The sequence below is a fragment of the Polypterus senegalus genome, chromosome 9, assembly GCF_016835505.1.
Source record: "Polypterus senegalus isolate Bchr_013 chromosome 9, ASM1683550v1, whole genome shotgun sequence".
Classification (NCBI taxonomy): Eukaryota; Metazoa; Chordata; class Cladistia; order Polypteriformes; family Polypteridae; genus Polypterus; species Polypterus senegalus.
Genome location: NC_053162.1, coordinates 44,321,142 through 44,334,559, shown reverse-complemented (window position 1 = coordinate 44,334,559; position 13,418 = coordinate 44,321,142). Strand labels below are relative to the sequence as shown.

Below are 13,418 nucleotides of genomic sequence, written 5' to 3'. Positions count from 1 at the left end.
CTACAATAAACTCTGTAAAGGGTGGTCCAGATCGAATTTTTCAACTTTTAATGCAATGCAGGAAAACAACACAAGACAAAAGAATTGTTTGAAATATCCATATATATAATTTGATACTATCCATATGTATGGTGTTCGCGTCAATACCTCGACTCTATACAAGTTAGGACCATGCAATGGGACTCTGCCTCTGTAGTCAGAACATAACGTAGTATTGCATGATTGGCTAAGAATGTTTGAATGCTTCAGTGATGACTCTGGACAGCCGAGCATAGTAAGTCAGTGTTGGTTCAAGCAGATAACAGTAAGTTTGGTTGGTTTTTAGAACGTTATTTTGGTGGGGAGTAGTTTCCAGGATTAACATTGTCGACTGACTTAAACCCTTCGACAGCTCCGGAACTGTATGTAATTTAGAACATATCACCATTTGCTTGGTACGTCGAAATCTATCTTTGAGCAGTTCGGTTTTGGCATCCGTCCTTCTGACATCTATTGCCAAAATTGAGTAATGATGGCTGGGTATTAACAATTAACCTCTTTCAACCTTCGCAAACATATGCAGTTTTTAATATCTGGAAAAAAATTGGAATTAACTTGCTTAGAGATCTTTATATAGACAACATCTTTGCATCCTATGAACAATTACATTCCAAATTTAACATTCCAACTACACATTTCTTTCACTATCTTCAAATCAGGAACTTTGTTAAACAGAACCTTCCAGATTTTCCTCATCTTGCACCCACATCCATGCTGGAAAAAATATTGCTCAATCTCAAGACTTAGACACCATCTCTACAATAAAATCATTTTACAATCCCTCCCTTTCAAAGATCCAAGAGGTCACTGGGAAAAAGATCTCTCAATTAATATATCAGAAAAGGAGTGGAAAGTAGCAATGCAGAGAATTCACTCAAGCTCCATATGCGCAAAGCATACAATTATACAACTCAAAATTATATATTGAGCACATCTGTCTCGACTAAAACTCTCCAAAATGTTTCTAGGGCATGATCCAACCTGCGAACGCTGCAAACTAGTTCCAGCCTCACTGGGTCACATGTTCTGGGCCTGCACCAAATTAACATCATTCTGGATGAAAATTTTGAATTACCTTTCAGACAGCCTTGGACTCACAATCCCTCCTAACCCATTAACAGCTGTGTTTGGTGTTCTTCCAGATGGACTTAAAGTGGAGAAGGACCAACAAACTGTGATTGCATTCACTACACTTTTGGCACGCAGACTTATCCTGATAAACTGGAAGAACCCAAACTCTCCTCTTTTAAGTCAGTGGGAAACTAATGTGTTATACTATTTGAAATTGGAAAAAAATCAAATACTCAGTTAGAGGATTTGTACAGACTTTTTTCAAAACATGGCAGGATCTAATCAGTAATATTTTAAAATAATCTCATAAAGCACAGAGAATTTATTAATTTAGGTACGTTTACAGGTCTTAAATGTCATGCTGTTTGGCTTGCTCTCTCTCTCAGGAGTGGGGATCGATTTGCTCTCAACTGAATGTTTCTTTATGTAAAACTTGATTGATTTGTATGGAATACAATAAAATTAATAAAAGAAGGAAAGAAAAAAAAAACAATGGTCATTGTTTAAATTTTAGCCAATCTCAGATCTAAAATGACCACGCCAACGTAATTATTACTCTGACTCTGATTAGAGTCATAAAATACGGTTTGTTTTGAAATTTTGTTAGCCAGAAAAAAATCAAATGAGGTGCGCCGAAGAGCTGAGTTCACATCTCACAGCCCCATTTAAACAGGAAGCTCTTCATTACATCGGCTAAAAAGGTCTATTTTAAGCACAAATCAGTGCCATGATAACAAAATCATTTCAAAGACTTAAAAAAACAAGTAATTCTTTGCAGAGAAAGTATGGATTTCACAAATGTAGAATTTGTAGCCCAATTCAATCGTGCTCCCAGTCGCTAGTCTTATAATAAATGAAAATGGACTTTCATTGAGTTAATTCACTGATTTTCCATGTAATGTCCCACTTGTCCTCCATTCAGTTGGATACAGGCTCGGAGTAATAAACTTAATAAGCTATAGCGTAATGAAAATTGCATAATTAGATCTGGACAACCCTGTATACATGTCGCATAATAAACCACTTACAAATCAGACTCTTTTTTTAGCTAAAATGTTAATTAATTACCTGCTATGTTTCATGTCAACTGCTGTCATATTCTTTGCCATCTCATGTGTACAGTACATTAATTTCCCATTTCTTCCTCAAGTCTGGTTTGATGTCTGGCCATTTGCCGTAATTAATATTTTACCTAAATTATTCTGTAATAATTTGCAATGTTTGCAGCCCTATGTGATGGACAGAACTTTTATCTAATTGAGTATACTAAAATAAATACATTTTAATAAAAGCAAATACACAATAACAAAGGTAGGGTAAGGTGTTACAAAGGAAAATATAGCTGTGATTAACAATTTTAGAAAAAATTAGAATTAAAGATCATAGTCTAAAAAAGCATCACTGTTTAGCTGTTTAGAGAAGAGAAGACAAAACACAAGTGACAGAGGCAGTTTTATAGTACAAAAAAAAAACAGAAGGTTACTTCACTTAGAGCGTGATGTCTCCCCTCTCTAACCTTCCTCCCTCATCCCTTGGGAAAGGCATGCCACTAGTCCTAATGCACACACATATAACCGATTTGCTGCACAGTTAAATTTACTGTAGATCATTTTCCCTGATTGACATCAAAAGAGTTTTTTTAAGCCCGTATTAAAACAGAAGAAAAGAAATTTGCAATGAAATCTTTTTGTAGCTCATAGATCAATATATGTTACTTCAATATCTTTAAGGTTACCTCAGCAAAATAAAACATGTAGCTCATCCTAATTTGTAGAACTAAGGACAAAGGTCACATATTGAAATTAAGGATAAAAGGTTATATACAATAGAATATATTTAGCAGATCATACAGTATAAAGGGCGAACATCGGAAAAGCAATAAGCTCACATGGTGTCTCTCTACTTCTTCTGGAACAGAGTTAAGATGATGTGAATAACGCAATTTGAATAAATAAAAAAACAAAAATAAATAAATAAATGAAATTCACCATAGTGGTTCCACAGAGCAGTCCTAAAACGACAGAACATTAGTCTGTAGAACTAGTGCTCAAAGGTAACAAATCAAAAGATCTGAATTTTGAACACTTGAACACAACTTGCTTGTAATATCTAATTCTTATTTACTCTATAACATCTGTCAAACACACCTATTTTCTTTAGCTCACTTTTCCATAATAGAATTCCAGGAAAGCTGGAAGTTAGCACTTAGTAACAGCCAAAACCAGGATCCAGCCCTAGATAGGATGTCAGTCCAAGGCTGGGCACATTTATACCAGAACCATTTAAAATTGACAGTTAAACTGTCAAATTCCCCACAGAATGTAAGGCAAAAACTGCTTGGCCTAGTCAATTTAATAACTAGATTGGGAATGAAACTCGCATAGAAAGAAAAAAGAAAGAAAACACGCATAGTGTTAAAAAAATAAAACTGAAAGATTCCCAGGTCAAATCAGTGCCTGGCCAGTCATTCTACTATGCGAACCTAGTACCACTAGAGAAATAAATATTAGAAAACCACTGTCAGTTTTACAGAGTTTACAGTGTTTTTTTACTTTGCTTTAACAGTAACAACATTAGACTGTTCTTTACAAAAGAAGGTTCTACACGCTACAAGAAATATTAGTTACATGATGAAGCTCAGTGGCATGTATAGTGTTTATGTGTTTTACAACATGTGCCTTGTTGTTAAAGGTAACAATATTACCAAAGAGATAAATAATATCTTTAAAAAAAAAACAAGAGTTATGCAATATAAAACTGAAGTCATCATTAAACAAATAAGGTGGGTAATCTGGAGCGGACTTTCTCATGAATATGCTAATTTAGATGTTACTCATGAGATAAAAACTAAAATATGATAGCTGCAACCTAGGGGCAGACAAGAAATCTATCTGCATAAAGCAAATGAAAGCAATTTTATAAGCCATGCATTTAGTTTACTGGATACATTAAACTGTACCCCTGTTTAAACAATCTTTCCTTAATTTTTCAAACAATGTATCTGACTCAATTATAATTAAAATACATAAATAGTATGTGATTTATACAGATAGGCAATAGTGGAAAAACTCATAAAACTGCATGATAGTCATATTTTTCAGATCACAATGATTGTGTTCAACATTTTCATATTTAATTGACAGATTATGGGCTAAATAACAATCGATATTCATATGGTGCCTTTTGATTCTTGTAATAGCTGAAATGCAACCATTAACCAGTTTATTTAATGAGTTTGCAAACCAACATCTTAAATCAGATCTAAAACAATGTACTAGTAAATGCCTATGGATGAGATTTCATAAAAAGTGCTTTTACAATGCATAAATGTCTTCTCAGAAAAGGCAATATACCCATATACAGTATGACATGATCATGAAGAGCTTCTACAACTATCACTTTTGCTATTCTAAGTTCTTGTGTTGCTTATTAAATTTATCCCATCAAACCTGACCCTCCCCAAAATCTGACTAAACTGTTTCATGAGGTTTTCTACATTCATTTATGAATAAAACTGCCCTACATTGTCTCCTCAGAATACTTCCTTTTTTCCAACCTTGTATGGCACCCCCAAAGATTCCTTTTCAGTTTGATTGTTCAGTCATGCTAAAAGCCTTTTAGAGACATCTCTAAACTCGTCATCTCACAGCATCAATACACTTGTTACTAGGAGCATTTCAAATACTTCTGATTATTACAGAATACAACTTGCTTTTGCAAAAGCAGTTTATACTAGGCTTGATTAAATTCTGTGTTTAATATCGATACAAGCTAGAAATGTTAACAAAATAAAAAATGTTTAATGGTTTGAAAAGTCAAGGTTACATTAACATAACAAAGGTTACATACAGTAAATATACAAAACAGTGTATATTTTTTGGTACATTACAGTAAATAGTGTGATAAATTGAGCCGTTTTATGAATCAATACAAAAAGCCAATGATAGTCAAGACACATCTGAGGCTCATGAAACTGTTCTATACACTATCTTAATTTTTCTCAATTTTTTAAATTTACCATCATGACACAAATATACTAATAAGCTTTCAAAAAACAAGCATCAAAAACCAAGACTCTCAATCTGAGGTCGGAATTCTGTTTTCTTACTGATCTTAACATCTGTGACTCTACAGCGGATGCTGACTGTATAGGTTGACCTCTACACTCCTTGTAAGATTAATACAATCTCCCATTATTATGTGCTTGTTCAAGACTTAAAGATTATGTTATATAAGCCTATCCCAGGGCTTACATCTTTTGAACCAAGTATCATTCCCATCATTTTAATAATGTTTAAATTCATCAAAACTCTTACTAATTACACTGTTAAATTACACCAAATATTGTACAGGAGGCAAAAAGGGCTTAAGCTGTGGTACTGAACGTAATAAACTTTTTAAACACTTTGCTTGACTGTTGATTGAAGGAAGCAGAGACAAATATGTGAAAGTCACAGTAACAGTTATCAGACATATAAGCTGTGAATTTAAAAATCTAGGATACTAGAATTAATGTACAGTCCATTTTCTCTCTAAACAATCCAAACATTGATTTTATACATCTAATTATAATAACTGTTTTATATTCTTTCTATAAACTCTTTCTATAGAACAAAATTAGTTACATATTAGCAATTCAATTTTGTTATACACGCACACTTTCTAACTTAAAACTATTGGTTAATAATAGCATTCACAAAACAAAAATGTAAAAAAATATGTAAGGGAAATCTGAAAAGTATACAGTTTACTCGTATCTTCTAGCTGTCAAGTATGCTGGGATTGTGATAAGCAACACAAAATTAAGATACAGAGCTTCTTCGTTGTGTATCATCAGAAGAACTACATGAAGAAAATCATATAAGTGCTACTTATTGCTGTATAGTAGCAGATTACACTGTATAATTCAAGCATGGCCTTCACGTGATCCTGTACAAACTTTAAGCATTTCTCTCATACGAGTACATTGTTTAACTTCTTTTAGAGCAGCTTTAAGTATAAATCCAATATAAACAAAAAGTTATACAGCATCATTAGAGATTTTGCTGTTCTGGATGATTAATTAATACTAAACTTTAATTGGCATTCATTTTAAACAACTATGATAAAATATAAGAAATCATATAAAAGCTTATTGAATAAACTCAGCATGTTAATGGTCTAGTGGTTAGACCATTGTTTCCATATGTGTCTCAAAACAGAAATGTACAATTCCATGAAAACGTATTTGCCCCTTTCCGTTTTCTTCTCTTATTAGTAATATTTAATACTTAATTTTTTCATGTCTTTACCAAACTGCAACATTATATAAGGGGGCCTAAGTGAACAAAAAAACTTTTTTTAATTTATGAGGTATATTAAATAAGCAAAGTTATCCAAAACCAAACCCACACTGTGCAAAAAATAATTACACTAGTTACATTAGCACAATTAAAGTAGTTGCTTCCTTATACTTCTTACCCGAGTAGAGCATGTCATCTTCAGCTGCAAGGACTACAATTAAATGCTTCCTATAATTCAATATCACATTACCGTTGTAAAAATATCAAAACATCTTTGACTGAAAAACATTAGGTTTTTGACCTTGAGCTGCTTGTTTCAGATACTGCTACAACAACATCTACTGGGTTAGGTCTAGACTTTCAGTAGGCCATTCCAAACTTTAATTTTGTTTCTTTTTAGTCGTTGTCATGTGGATTTTGTTTGGCTCACTATTTTGCTGACCCAACTACTCTTCAGCTTCAGCTCACAGTGAGATGACCAGGCATTTTTCTTGAAAATTGTGTTGTGCAGAGCAGAATTCATGGTTTCTTTAATTAGGGCAAGTTGTCCAAATCCTGAGTCAGCAAAGCATTCCCATATCATCACACTACCAATATCTTTTATTACAGTTATGATTCTCTTACTGTACTATTTTTTGTTTGATTTACACCAAAGTAAATAGGGCACATGCTGCCAAATATTCACCTTTGTCTCTTATACTCAGAGAATATTCTTCTAAAAGGCCTGGAAATCATCTAGGTACTTCCTGGCACATGGAGAAAAAAAGCACTTTTGCTCTCCATGGTCTACAGTTGTTTTGTTTTTCTACTCTCACACAGTGTTTGGATTTTTTTTTTTGTTTGTTTAGTCATGGACACTAAATTTTAATGAGGCAAGCATAACTTCCTGTTATTTGGATTTTTTTCAGGATCATTTGCAGCTTACCAAACGATTTGAATTTTGACATGCCAATCATTCATCTTCGTGAGAAGATTAACTACCTGCTACAAGTGTTTTTTATTTTGTTTTATTTATTTCATTTTATTTCTATTTTGGATCTTCCACACTGCCTCAACCACCTCTAAAAACATAACTTTTATGCATGCAAGCCACTTTAATGCAAAGACTAGTGTGCATGTAAAAAAGAACTGAAAATCTCATACTGACCTTTAAGTATTTTGACACTCTTGATATCCTTCAGCTATGAAACATTCTGACCTGTCATTGTTTACACATGTTTTAAACAACTATTATCATACACTGATAATTTCTGTATTATCTATATATATTATTTACTTATGTATTTTATTACATATCTATTGACTATAAATATGTATCTAGATTGCAAATACTATACATTGCATCAATGTTCATATTGCTTAGTACACATCAATATTGCTGCTACTTCTTTGTCTTGTCTTTGCACAATGTCTTGTCTTGTTTGTGCTTTAATTTTAAATTTTAATTTGAATTCTTTTTCTCATTTATTTTTAATTTATTATTTGCACTTCATGTTGTTACACTGTGGACCCTGAGCTTCGCAGTTTTGTCTATCTGTATGCTTGTATATAGTTGAGATGACAATAAAGTTCGCTTTGACTTTTGACTTTGAGATAATGATTCTCACTCTGAACTGATGGAGACAAACAGCCTCAGAAATGGCTTTGTAGTTATTTCCAGACTGAAATCAATATTTTTCTGATATCATCAGGAATCCCCTTTTCATTGTGAGATTCTGCATCTGAATCTTTGTGGTAACAAAATTGATTCTAATGATATAACCAAAAAAGTGAGATTTACTGGCCGTAATCAAGACTGGCTGAGTTCAGCTGGCTAAGTGTATTCCTTTAACCGTACTGATTTAACTAGGAGTCTGTTACTTCATATGGTGTTAGCTGGTGTTGCATATCTTTGTTAACTAGTTAAAATAAGTTTAAAAAGGTACTCAGTTATGTACTTAGTTGCTCTTTATTATTAGATTTTGGTTAAAGATCTGAAAACATTCAGTGTCAAATGCTTTCTGTACTTGAGTAAATCAGAAAAGGTAGTATAATTTTTCAGCGTACTATAAATATTGCCACCAAAATCAGAAATATACCATAAATGCAGATTTGTAATATGAAATAGTAAGAGCTTATTTGTTCAGATAACAGTTTAAGCACTCAAGCTTGTAAAAGGGAATGCCAAAAATTTATTTCAGGACACCATAGACACAAAATGTTTACGTTGGAAATGTTATAGTATAAAATCCAAGTAATGAATATTATTATTCACTAAAATTGAATTAATTCAAATCATCATACTTCATTAGTTTCTTCCATGCCTTTTTTGTCAATATCACAAAGAAGATGCAAAACAGAAGTAAGATTAAAATAGAAATAAACTTTGTTTTACCTCTCTTCTGTATAATAATCCGGAGAAGCGGATTGGCTGAAGATAAGGCTTTGTTGTAGTTGTCATCATTGTTAATAGGTAGCAAATCTCCATGAATGTCTGTATATCCAAGCAGAACATCCACACAGGGAATCTGATGAACTGACTGAATTAGCCTGTAAAACTCCTGAAATCCCCCAACATTTGACCTCTTCAAAGCAAATCTTCTAAATTCTGCATTGAACTAAATAAAACAAAGAAAACATTTATGAACGTTTTACAGATCATCAGACAACCAGTGCAATATAAAATAAATTATTTAATAGTTAGCTGACTTAACTACGAAACAAAAACCATTGCAAATAACTGAAAATGATGCTTTATAGCTATGCAAAAAAAAAAAATCACAACTTAGAAGATTGAAAAAAATTGTCTTTGTTATGTAACTTGCCTTATCTGCACTTCCTGAATCTTTGGAAAACTAGCATATTTCCTTTACTTACATGGGCATTATTTCCAATTTCCTTTTTTCACAAATTTTATTCTCTTATTACATATACTTCTCATATTCATTCTGTTCTAGAAAAATAACATTAAAGTAGGGCAGAAAAATGGGAACCATAATTCAAAATTCTCTGGCCTTTTATATTTACTGAATCTTGCATCAATTGCACAACATATCAAACCTGTTAAAGTGGGTGTCCACTGTTTGTTGGCATGAAGAAAACAAAAAATAAAAAATTAGGGCGGTGTCACTGCAAATGATTAGCTACCAGTAGGGTTGTCATAATACCAAAATGTCAAACTTCGATAAGATTCAATTACCATTATCAATTTCCAATATAGTATATAATGTAACTCAATAAAATATGTATTTAAATGAATTGTAAGTCTGTATGCAGTAAAATCTTAACATTGATAAAATCAAATAAACTTTAGTCGTAAAATGCAAATACTTCAAGTAGTGCAATGTTTTGTAAAACATATGTAGAAAGCCCTGAAAATTATTGGAATCTTTTGTAAAAAGTATACATAAAAATATATAAAACAAACATGAAATAAACATTCACGTAAAGAGAACATTAATGAGATCTTTTGTAAACAATTGTTCAGAAAAGCTAAAATTGTCATCTTCTTATTCTAATGAGTGGATGGAAACGGATCTAAAACTCGAGGCATGCCAAATGATAGCCTAACAGGGTCAAAAGCCAATGTGAGCTGGAAGTATTCACACATTTGTAATGTAGGCAGTAGAATTAATACATTTTGCAGCATTTTGCAGATGCCAGTGAAGATGGATATGGCACTGTCACATATCTTCTCTTGTTCTCTTGACCCTTCATTCCTCATGGGGAAGTCAACAGTTGCACCACTGAAGCTTGTCATGATTCCAAGATTGGAGCTAACAGCTGCCACTGTGGCAATCAAAATGGACAAGATGCTAAAAGGTGAAATTCAAACACCCCTAGAAGAATCTACGTTTCAGACTGACAGCACTTTAGTGCTAAAATACATTTTGAATGACAACACTCAATTCAAGACCTATGTCAGCAACAGAATCATAGTGATCAGAGATCATTCACAACCTTTAAAGTAGAAGTATGCCACATCTACCGCAAATCCAGTTGTGCTGTGAAAATGGTACCATTCTTCGAATGTGACATAAAACCGAGGTCCTGACTCTCTGTGATCTCTCTCTCTCTCTCTCTCAACACTTCACCACCTAACAGCTAACATGTGGTGGGCGTACTGGTGCAAAATGGCTATATGCCACATCATCAAAGTGGATGCTACACATTAGCGGAGGTTGAAGTGGCTCTCCACTCACTGAAGCACTTTGAGTAGTGAGAAACGTAACATATAAATATAAATAATAATAACATAAGCCACAATCCTTCAGCAAACTGCTGAAATCTTTCAGCTATCAGTATTTCTGTCCAAAGATTGACAGATACCGCCAGATTATTTATAGTTATAGCCTCAAAATAGCCGTCTTATTTTGACGGGCACAAAAGTAGCAACAGGTAGCACAGTAAAACTATTTGGGGCACACTTAGGCTTACTCATCTGAAAATAAATACATACTGCAAAAAATTATTTTCTGGCCATGCCAGCCATTGATAACACTGGCGCCACTTGAAAGATCAAACTCCTCATAAAAACTTTGAGACGAGAAAAGGCAGACTACAAAAAGGCTTTACAACATACATCGCCTAAATATGGGGACACTGGCACACAGTGCCACAAGGCAGGCAAAACAAATACATACTTTTTGGTATCTCTGAGATACAGGAAGTGCAACTAATGTAATGTTCAGACAAAATTGGCAGAAAATTGTAATTGAATACAATTAAATTTATAAAAAATTTAATTGAGCAGGTACTGTACATGCCTCACTTAAACACAAACATAAGAAAGAGCGGCTATTAGAAATTTGAATGTCAAAAGAACTGCAGTATTCAATATTATACCTATAAGGTTAAGTACTGGTGTCATGAAAACAACTGTGAAGGTCATAGGAAGTACAAAATACTACCTTTAACCACTAAAACACAGGAAAAAATATTCTCCAATACAAATGTAAACAGATCTGAAAACACATTTAGCCTGCTGGACAGTGCAACAGTTCAAACACAAATTAGTTCAGGATTAGACCAGAAAACCTCAGATTTAATCGGTCTGTCTGTCTTTACATAATGCACGTAAGCTAACTTGACTTTGGCATGCTTTTTTAGGACAGTAACAGTTACTTAGTTACATGCTACAAAAGAAATGTGACTCTTAACACACCAACCAATGGTAAATGAGCAACTTTTTAAAATACTATATACAATAGGCATGTTTACACCATGGGTTCAGTTCATGGTATTACTTGATTCAAATTCACCCTTAAAATTCAAGACTTTATATGCACACTATTGTACATTTACTGGGAAAATTAACTCAAAAGGAGAGTTGCAGGAATGAGTACTGTATTGCCCATATCTAAAATCATCATCCTGAACCACCTTGGCACATCGAAAAAATAAGTACTATGATTCAGACCCCCATATGAGTTCTGATCTTATTAAAAGCAAAAAGGAAAGGTACACTATGAAGCTTCTCGTTAGTGTGTGCACAGCAAACTCCTATCTCAAATTTCACTCCTCTTAATGTCTAAAAGGCTCAATCCTATGTCTAAATCAAAACTGATACATTTGTTTCCATAAGATTTACGATTAAGATTTCAAAATAAGAAAAAAATTTAGTGTTGCTATAAATTTCTGAAAATACAGTACAATGTTGTTGTTTGCGGATACAGCAGCCAGTTTAATCTCAATATAAAAGCTGAAAAATTACTTTCTTACAGGTTTGTATAAAGCATAGCAGCATGCCTTAATAACACTGAATAATTTATTACGAGTCTCTGGAATGTTATTAATTTAATACAACAAGCAGATACACTACTGGTATAAAGTTTTGGAACACCTCGGTTTTTTCAGTTTTTATGGACAGTCACAGTTTTTAATGTCTTAATGCTTCATGAAATCAAGGCACAGAACAAATAAACAATGGCAATTTAATTATTGAATAATTTAAATCATTAAAATATTATTATTATTGCTTTTTAAATTAATTATTATTAATTATTAAAGGAATTATATCAAGGAATTAAGTATACAAAAGTATATTCAAAGTAGCCTCCTTTTGCTGATATAAAAGCAAAACAGTGGTAACCCTTTTAAATTCAGCCAGTCACTCTGTCTATGTCTACAACTCAGCATCCAGCAAAAGAACCCCAGACCATCACACTCCCACTTCATGTTTAACTGTTGGTGACACACACATGGGGGACTCATCCTTTCACCAACTCTATGGCATATAAACACCCTGTGTGATGAACCAAAGATTTCAAATTTTGATTCCTCGATCCAGTAAGACTTTCTTCCAGTCTGCAGTCCTACTGCCACTTGTCCTATCAAACATGCAGTACAACGTACCCTCTTCACAGTAGACTTGCTTTTTTCAACCACTGTTAAGCTGTTCAGCTGTGAGACACCTATCAATCAAGCTGGTGACCCTAAGAAACTTGTCTTCTGATTGGGTTGTGATCTTGGGTCCGCCAGATCTCTTCCAGTTTCCAATTGGATTTGGATTTTGTAGGACACCGTACTCACTGACACTTCTCGAAATGAAAGCCCTACACTTCTAAGGGTGATAATGCTCTGTCTCATTTGATTTGTTAATTGCCATTTTCTTACCATTCTCACCGGAATTTACAACTTTCTACAGTGTAATATTGTGCAACTAGTACTTCAGTGAGTGAAATAACACAGTCTGTTCCAACTCTGCTTTAAGACAGACAGAGGGATTTTAAGTAAACAACAGAACTTGGGACACCTGTGCAAATTGCTTGCTTCAACTTGCAAGGCTTAATTAATTTACTTTAATTGCTGTAGAATATCTGCAGGTTGTAATCTATTAGTTGCTCCCTGAAGAAGGCCCATTTGTCATATTCTGAAATTTCCTTTTTTTCACCCAATTGTTGCTAACCTAAACTTTTAATTTAAACCTGTGGAAGTTTACTGCTTACCTTTTCACCATTTTAGGTCATTTACTGCATTTCACGTTATTAAATCTGAAGGAAAATTGGAAAACCTGAGGTGTTCTAAAACTTTTGATTGGTAGTGTAT

General features: G+C 33.5%; 1 protein-coding gene across 1 annotated transcript in view; it reads right to left on the bottom strand.

Moving 5' to 3' along the window:
• Positions 1-13,418, bottom strand: part of pard6a (par-6 family cell polarity regulator alpha) — an 85,896-nt gene that overhangs the window by 66,827 nt on the left and 5,651 nt on the right. The window contains exon 2 of the mRNA XM_039763043.1: positions 8,767-8,989. Coding sequence (XP_039618977.1) covers positions 8,767-8,989 — 223 coding nt within the window. The remainder of the gene's footprint in view (positions 1-8,766; positions 8,990-13,418) is intronic.